The sequence below is a fragment of the Misgurnus anguillicaudatus genome, chromosome 23, assembly GCF_027580225.2.
Source record: "Misgurnus anguillicaudatus chromosome 23, ASM2758022v2, whole genome shotgun sequence".
Classification (NCBI taxonomy): Eukaryota; Metazoa; Chordata; class Actinopteri; order Cypriniformes; family Cobitidae; genus Misgurnus; species Misgurnus anguillicaudatus.
The window spans coordinates 22,365,641-22,375,004 of record NC_073359.2 but is presented as its reverse complement, the minus strand read 5'-3'; the positions used below and the strand labels follow the sequence as shown (position 1 = coordinate 22,375,004).

The window sequence follows — 9,364 nt, the reverse complement described above, 5'->3', positions numbered from 1 at the left end:
TTTTGTTGGGTAAGCTTACTTTTGGGAGCTTTTCCACTGGGTGCAGTACGTAGTAACCGATACTTTTTTAGTACCACCTCGGTTGGGAGGTTCCAAGAGACCCAAGCTGATACCAAAACGTGAAGCAAAAACACTGTAGATAACTGATTGGTCTGAGAGAATCGTCACTACCAGCGTCATCGCTATAATGTAAAAGATTAGCTTTACCTGCATGCTAACTTGTGCTGTCTCGAGAAAACCTGTTGTCATCAAGTTCCCAAACTCCCTTTTAGCAATGAAAAACATCCACAGGTTGAAAATCAGGAATACTATAAAAATTTTCCAAACTTGCAGTTTGTGGCGGCACATTCGCAACGTGCACGTCCGCATAGATGCTTAAATGCAACTTAAATGAGGCTTATTGACTGACGCCATCGGTGTTTGTACAGAAACTGTCATGTGAGATAGAGGTAGTGATAAACGCGATGTGTAAACATCTATTTGTTGTGGTCAATTTTAATTTTGTGGCGGACTGAGAAATAACGTTAAATGAATATATGGGGATGTATTCCAACAACACTCTCACTTGTATGATGGCACAGCAATAGGCAGCGCGAATATAACGACACGCCTATAATCCCTCCCACTCCGAAGTGTAACTAAACTCTATGGAAAAGCTAACCAAGCCAAAGTGAAATGAGCTGATCCAACCTGACCCAAACCAAACCGTGGGGTACTATGCAATGGAAAAGCGCCATTAGTCTACTAGTCCGTAGGATGTCCCATCTGTCAGTGTGCTCCTCAGCGCCCCCTTTGCACCCTTGATGCGGTCTTTGGCGAAACTCGCACTGCAGCAAGCTTCACGCACTTTACCAACCCAGAAGCCCTTGCAAAAAAGCAATTAGACCAATCAGACGACAGATGGGAGGAGTTCACACTGATGGGCAACTTTTCCAATTTCCGGCGTGATGCTCGAGTCTGTCCCAAAACACAACTTTGGCTTCCCCTATGTGGATTTGCGTCAAGGATCCCTAAGGTCTGCACTACATGATGTTATCAAAGTTTGGGACAGCGCCATTCTTTATAAAGATGGATTATCGTTCATCAGTTGAAAAAAATCACCCAAAAAAGTGATCTGAACAATAAAGAAACTGTGAACGATATCATTATAGTTGTGGTGTGAACTCCTCTATTCTCTTTAATATAAAACGATTTTTAAAACTATATTTTGTAGGACAGTGATCGCCCATACAACACAAACAATGTTACTGTAAAAATACAGTGAAAGTGAGCTCAATTACAATTCTTTACATAGCTTACCAACAGTAGCTATGTAGACATAGCCAATGCTATCTCATGGCAATTCGTATGTATTTTACGAGGTGGCTAATTTGTATTAATTTGTACAACCTAATTTGTAAATTTTTGTACGATTTGCCATTGTGACGTTGGTGTTCGGGGCGGGGTTTCAATTTTTGATATATTTTTATGATAATTGTAAGTTTTTGCATGATTAACTTTGTACGAATTCATGCGAATTAGCCAACTTGTAAAATACTTACGAATTCTCGTAAAAGATCAGGCTGATATAGCTTACTGTGGATCCATCAATAAAGTAAACTGTATCTGTTCTCCATATGCAAAATGCGAGTCAAACTAAAGGCATGCAGAACTAAAGCTTGGATCTGTTTGAGGTCTTGGTTGACCTGCTGAGTTAATACTCGTCTCATGATAAGGGAGTGGAAATACTATGTGATTTTGGCATTGAACAGAGTGGTACCAAGGAGGGCGTGAATAACACGATTTTTATTTCTTGTTCTCACGTCTATTCTGGGGTCTTGTAAAGGCATGATCAAAACAGTGCATGCTGTACAGTTCATTAGGAAGTTCAACCTTTCCATGTTTCCTAATCATCTACTGAATTCACTTCTTGAAAGCTTCAGATGGCCACATAGGCACACACACACACACATATACGCACACACACCTCACTCAAAGCATGCAGAATAGAGATATGAATAAAAAATCCCTGGCACAATACATCAGCGCTGGAACGAACAAAAAGGCTTCATCTCGCGCCAAACATGCAACTATATTTGACAAGAGGACAATGGTAGTTTTTGAAAAGCTTATTATCTCTATGCACAACGTGCTTGGAAGCTGGAGAATCGTGGGCAGGAAGTCTTTCACTATTCAAAACTTTTATTAGTAGGAGTTTAATGTTTAAACTCGGCAGTCGTCGATAAAACTGTACAGAGAAATGTTTATTGTCGCTATCTACTGTATGTGCAAAACGTTCGCCTTTTCCCACATAAAAAAAACGCAGCATGAAGTTAAAACAACTTGGTTTTGTAAAAGTCAATTCAACTTTTATTTTAACTCATTCCCCACCAGCCATTTTTTTTTAAGTTGCCCGCCTGCATTTTTTGTGAAGGAATTTTGTTGAGATTAGATTCAGAACGGTTATCAAAACATACACAGAGTTTAAAATTAGTAAATAACATTTTGGATTCAGTTTTTCATAAATTGGGTAAGTGGGTAATCTAATGGATAATCGCGGTATTATAGATGATTTTTCATAGATTATTTTTTATGCAAATGTTTTCTCTTAATTGACGAGATAACTCGTTAATGGCGGGGAAAGAGTTAAAATTTGACCTGTGATAACTTGACATAACTCATAAAAACTAGTTTTGTTTTTATAAAAAACTATTTAAAAAATGCTGCCATTCTTATGCGGCGTTTACACCAGCCGTGGTAGAGGCGACAAGCGTGGGTGATTTACATGTTAAGTCAATGCAAAGACGCGATTCGCGCTGAGCGTTGCTGCGGGAAACGCGCAAGTTAAAAAATCTGAACTTTGGCAGATTTCCGCGCCGCGTTAACCAATCAGGACCTTGCTGTAGTAGTGACATGATTACAGGAAGCGAGCGGAGTCTCAGCAGAGTCGCAGAAGCCCCTCCCATGACGTGGATTTCCAAATTAATGTCTCGAATGACTAGAATTTCAAATGCGGCTTTTACGCGCGAATGAAACGAGTAAACTCAAAAGTTGCGAATTGCGCATTTTTGCCGCCTCTATCGCGGCTGGTGTAAACGCAACAATACAATACAGCTGAATTTCCTGCGCGACATCCAAAGTCAGCAAATTTCCTGGTTCATATTCGGAATTGTGGAGCTCTAGGAATTCTGGAAAAATTGATTTTGGTCATACAAATATATACAAAGATATTTTTCAGTCAATCCAAAGCTATAAAAAAACGTACTGCGTGAAACAATATTTATTTAGGCTGCATTAGAAGTTTTATATGTTTTAAATGTAATGTTTATAGTTAAGGCTTAAACACTATACTTTAAAATCATCCCCGGATTGTTGCCTTGACTTCGCTCGATCAGGAGGGCATTCTGGGAAAAATCAATCCGTCATTTTACTACACAGTGCTTATCAGTAATTTGATAAACACCACATCAAATAAACAACAACTATATCAATGATTAACGGTTCAGTTGTAAAACAATGCAGCTAGTTTCATAACAAAAAACAACAACATATAAACAACAAACAGGTACAATCTTACAAATGTTTGGCACCTTCCTCAAGTCAAAATAATCACTCTGTTTAAGTGCAGAGGGGGCACTTTTAAGACTGTATGTGTTTGTAAACGTATACAATATGTGTAGATTGTATTGTATTTGTATGTGTGTGCATGTGTTTGTATGTATGTGTACACATACAGCAATTTTGTATTCACTGGACATACCCATTTGAAATCTAATACTACTTGTACATGTACCGTATGTAACAACAGTTAGTATAGATTGTACTCTTGTTGGTTTTGTTTGTGTCACAGTTTTCATAGTCATATCTTTCTATGGGCGCACACACATGTAAACACACAAAATCCAACTCATCAGCAGGAAATAATACCACGGATAATTTTCATTCCTACAATCTGACGATATACTTCAACAAAACATTTCAAGAGGTTAAGCATTTTTCCCAATTACTGCATCGTAGCTACAGTAGTAATCTCCTTCCAAATAATAACACACGCCTTGAGGCTGTTCAGCAAACTCATCTAACTGAGTTTAAGAATATAAAGACTGTGTAAAAAACAACTTTTGGTCTCCTTAATGGAAAGAAATGAGATTTCGAAAAGGATAATGATGGTTCGGGGAGGCGTATGCATTAAACTGGAGCGGAAATAATTTTGTACGATTTGTGAATGTTGCTACAAGGCCGTGCGAATATTTTTTCATATTAATCATATTGATTGCACCCTTTAAACTAATGCTGGTATTTGGATCCCATGGACCTTGGAGGACTGTGGTTTGGTTTTGTGGTCATTTTCAATCATACAAACAAGTCTAAGTAAAATTTTTCATAAGGGAATGCGCTGTATACCTGATAGCGTCAATTCTTAATTTTATATTAATGTTAAATGCCGAGGTCTGGGCCAAATACAACTGCGAAATCATGATCAATATCCTCCCATCACTGAAACTTAATAACACTTGACGTCTGACATGCTCACACACCTTAAAACCGTTCACAAACAAACCTGCACATTATGTAAACCACAAGGTCTTATAGAGAAACTCTCAAAATGCTTAAAACAAATGCAAATCATACACTTTGTATTTTTAAACCAATCAAGTAAAATAGAGAAAGTCTGTGTGCCTTTTAAAGGTGAGCCCGCAAGGCTCCAAAGATAAATTTTGGGTGATGACCTAACCGGAAAGGGCGAGATTAATTTCAATTACTTCTCCAATCTGGCCGTGTTAATATTATTAGCACCTCTGTGACCCAATGACTCTTCTGCTGCAAATTACTAATTAATTTTCCCCATTAAGCCATGCAAGGACAATAACAAGGTCTTGAAAAAGGGAGATGTGAGAAGTAATTGAATTTGCTTCATACCTTCCCTTGTTTGACCACAGTCGACATCAGGTCGACAGAAGTGGGTTATAACCAGAAACAAAAGGTTGGATCAATGAGGTCAGACAAATGCAGAGCTGCTGCATTTCATGAATGTGAAATGTGGCATTATACGGCTCTCTGGAATACTTGCATCTGATAGGCTAATTGGTGATTTGTCAGTTAATAAAATATTCCAATCAATATTTCTGAACAAATGTACAGTCAGCTGCTCATATAGCTAAATAAATTCTTGGGGGGATACTTCGCTTCACATCATGGTCTATTTTGTGATGACGATTGGATGACTACATTATCTCTTACATGGAAAGTATTTTACACCTAGGACCCAAATCCTTCCTGTATACTGGTGTAGAATTTGCTTCCAAACAGGCAAAGCAAACTTTTCCTGCAATGTGCCTCTAACATAGTAGATTTTCACCCTTTATCAAGTTCTATAACTAGCTGCCGTTTGTAGTTATAAATCTGCTTTCAGATCTAGTCCCCTAGATATAAAATCTCAGACCCAAACCCAATATTATACTCTTTTAGTCTTTGGCTAAAACTTGTCCAAATGAAGAAAATGTCTTCAAGGCAAAGAACTGACTCTGCCACAAACGAATGCCAAAAGAGAATTACCATTGTGTCTTGATCGAATTCCTGAATGCTAAGCACATCCAAATGGGTGCTTATGGTTTGATAAGTGTTTCCCACACACACTGTAAAGTATGCATAGGTGTCTCACATCAATGAATATGCTTGGCTTGAATGGAGACTAGGAAATGGGTGGGTAGAGAGTATCTATGTTATGAGCTGTGGCCTCGACAAAGCCAAATTCATACTTTTATTCTTTTATTTTTTCCTACTTACAAATTAACAGTGTCAACAATCTTCTTGACAAGCATTAATTGTTATCATCCCTCAATTATTTGCGAAGACCACCAATTCCTCATTTTAGAGCATTATTTTGTCAAACTAAGGTGGGGAAGTTTACAGTTGGTACACATGGAAAAATGTAGATATTCTAAAAGAAAACTCGATGCCTTTTAAGTGCCACATTTCCTGTGCATTTCTGGTTGGTTGCTTATCTATGCCGTACTGAGTTTGGAACACCTGCCTAATTCTGTCTCTTTCAGAACACTTGTCTCTGTGGTGGCCTGTAGGGACCAAAGCACCTGCTGATGAAGTCTGTTTAGCTGTCACAAGAGCCATTGGTTCTTTTCTCCACAACCTCTCTTCCTGCTGTTGTGTCTTTTACAACAATCACAGTTTCTGTTGTGCTGACACTCCCTTCCAGTAGTCCAGAATGTCATGCAGATCTTCATCTTTCGCAAACTGCACTTTCTTTCGAAGAGCATGGCCAGCCGCTATGTAGGCCTCCTCACGAGGGCTTTTCTTGTAAGGTCGGAATCGCTCCCAGATTTTAAGAGTGCTCTCGGAAGAGTACTCAGGGCTGGAGGAATACCCTGAGTAATTGTGATGACGGGGAGAAAGTTGGGAGTAGGCAGTGTCCTTCTTGGTGCGAGTGAGAGGCTTCAGAAAGGAGACTTTTTGGGCAGGGGAGTCAGTGGCACCCTCATAGTAGAGGGCGGGGAAGGAGTGTCGGCGCTCTGAGCAGTGGTAGTCTGGGTGCACCTGCAGGTGGTGCTGCTGAGCTGAGCTGCCCCCACCTCCTACCACAACACCACACCCACCCGAACCACCACTGCCACCACCGGCTCCCCCTCCACCCCCGCTGCCACCATCTCCTCTGCCATTGCTAACTCCCTGAATGCCAATTAAGGGCAGCCTCTCTAGTGGATCCCCGCACCGAACAGGGCTGCCTTTCTCTGGGTCCTTGCAAGGGTCTTGGTTGCGAGGGTCGGGTACGTCCATGCTGAAGAGCCGAGCGCTTTTAACAGAGCCACTAGAAGAAACGCTGCAGCGGTTTTTCACAGAGTTGATGGGAACAACTGCTGCATCTGCGCTAAGTTGCCTTTGCAAGGGGCGTGATGCTGTGGCTGGGGGAGGGTCCCTGTATGGAGGGGAGAGAAAGCCCCCTCCACTGATGCCTGGTCGCTCAGAAAGGGGTAAAACAAGAGGAACAGGAGGTGGAGGATGGATTTTAGGGGACGACATGATCTGGCATGTCTCTGTGATGGTAGGGGAAAGGGGAATTAGCCCTCTGGCTAAGGTGACACTAGGAAGTGAGGGTGAGGCAGTGTTATCTGCTGTAGTTGCAGTGGCCGCAGAAGCTGCCACAACAGCTACAGAGTCTAGTTTGAGGGCATCAATGCAGTTGTTGATGATCTGGTTTACCTTGTCCACCTCCTTGGCAATGGTGGAGATCTCAGAAGTTGAGTCTCGGCCATCATCATCAGAGTCATCAGCTCCATTAATCCCATTTTCTTCTCTTGACATTTCATCCCCTAAACATATTACCACTCCATCTCTCAATCGCTCCTCTCCTCCTGCTGATGTCCGCACATCCATGTAGTTACCTTTACTAGTGACCATGGCCTCTGAGAAAGCTGTGGCCATCTTTTCTGCTTGTGGCAGTGTGGAAAGTCGAGAAGAAGTGGTGTTGGCCGAGCCATGGAGGATGCCCAAGCTGGAGGAGGTTGACTGAGGCAATTTACTGTGGTGATGTTGATGATGGGACTGGTCATGAAGTTTCTGCAAAACAGAAGGATCCTTGGCTGCTGCAGCAGCAGCTTCTGGCCCATAGCGCATCTCCAATATAGTTTTCTTGACACTGATAGACTTTTCTTTTTCTTCCTGTATTCGACGCCTACGTAAGCAGTAGTACACCAATCCCAACACAATGACCATTCCAAACAAACAGCCTAGAATGGTCATAATGTAATGGGTGGTGGTAGATGGGTTTGCTTGTAAGTCATCAGGCCCAGAAGCCCGTGTTGCAAAATACAGGCAAGTGTGATTGTACCGCTGCGAATTGCGAATAGAGGCAACACAGACAGTGTAATTTGTGTGGGGTTTCAATTTGTCTAATTTGACAATCTCTTTTTTGTTCTTTAAGTTCATGATGTCCGACACATAAGAGTTGTTGTACTGTACTAGAATATACATTTTACTGTAGGGCTTGGGAATTTGTACTAAGAACGATGCCGTGTACAGGGACACTGTTTGGAGCTTTATAGTTGGGCTGTAGGAGGGGTCTGTGGTTGATGAAGCTGTAGGCTGGTGATAAGGTCCTATCTGATCAGAAAAATCAATCCCCATTCCCGAAAAGTCCAAGTCAGGAGGCAGGGCAGTTATGCTATTAACAATCATTCCATCTTTGCACATATTTGACAACATGACACGAGCATTTCTTAAATGATTACCTCTAGGACTTAGCAGAGGGAAACCAAACAGTTCTTTTGGTGTCTCGCATTGAAGCCTGTCATATGTGTGAGTTACATTGTCAAATGCCTCTAGCCACATAAGGAAGCTGTACAAGTCACAGCCACAATGGAAAGGGTTTCCAGCTAGCTCACATACTCTTAGCCGCCCCAGGACAGTAAATGTGGATGCATCCAGCTTTGCTAATTTGTTCGAGGACAGATCTAGACTGCTAAGGCTCGGACACTCCCAGAAGGCATTTGCTGCAATGACCTCTATAAGGTTATGCTGAAGATATAGGCACTGCATTCGACCCAACCCTCGTAGCATCCCCTCCGTAAGGTTGGTTAACTTGTTGTAACCCAACTGCAGGACTTGTAGATTGGCCTGTCCTGCAAAGGCACCATCCTCAATGTAGGAGATTTCATTCTTGGTGAGGTTGAGGTCAGTGAGGTTGGTAAACCGGCTAAGTGAGCTGAAGAAAACTGCCTTGAGCTTGTTCTCATTCAGTCGTAAGTCATGGACGGTGTTGTTAATGTGCTGTGGTATTGTCTCATACGGAGGCTGGTTTTGACTGCAGATCGCCAACCACACATAACCTTTATCTCCCTCAATTAGCCAGCAGTCACTTCTCACAAAGGAAGGTGCATGAAAGAGGAAAAAAAGAGGGAGAAGGAAAGTGGTTGGAAACCCACAACGAAGGCTAAACCTGCAGGCCATTGTCAGAGTAAAATTGGATTTGTTTTGATCAAGGAGAGAGAAAAGAGGTTTGGGCTCAAAATAAGACAAATGATCTCAGGAGATGGATGACCAATATGATTAGAAAGACAGCTTCTGGGAAAAATGTCTTGAGGGCAGTCACAGCTGTACAGGAAACATGACGCCGAACATAGTCCCCATTTTACGTGGTCCTTGTTACAGGGTTATAGCTTCGCTTGCCACAGCTTTAACTCATGGTTCTTGACTTTCTTCTCCTTTTCAACGGCCTTGCCAGGTGCAAACAGTGTCAGCATATGAATCTGTGCAAGAAACAAAATGTGGGTAGAAAATGAAAATCATTATCATCATTATTAAAACATTACTTTTGATTACATTTTCAAGACAATGAATGAATACATTTTTAAGCTACACAACTTTGTTCTCA

General features: G+C 41.5%; 1 protein-coding gene across 2 annotated transcripts in view; it reads right to left on the bottom strand.

The window, feature by feature from the left end:
* Positions 1 to 4,410: 4,410 nt before the first annotated feature.
* elfn2a (extracellular leucine-rich repeat and fibronectin type III domain containing 2a) overlaps positions 4,411 to 9,364 on the bottom strand; it is a 144,125-nt gene continuing 139,171 nt past the window's right edge. For both annotated transcript variants that reach the window (XM_073861642.1, XM_055217591.2), the window contains one exon: positions 4,411 to 9,239. In XM_073861642.1, coding sequence (XP_073717743.1) covers positions 6,160 to 8,940 — 2,781 coding nt within the window. In that variant the 5' untranslated portion in view covers positions 8,941 to 9,239 and the 3' untranslated portion in view covers positions 4,411 to 6,159. The remainder of the gene's footprint in view (positions 9,240 to 9,364) is intronic.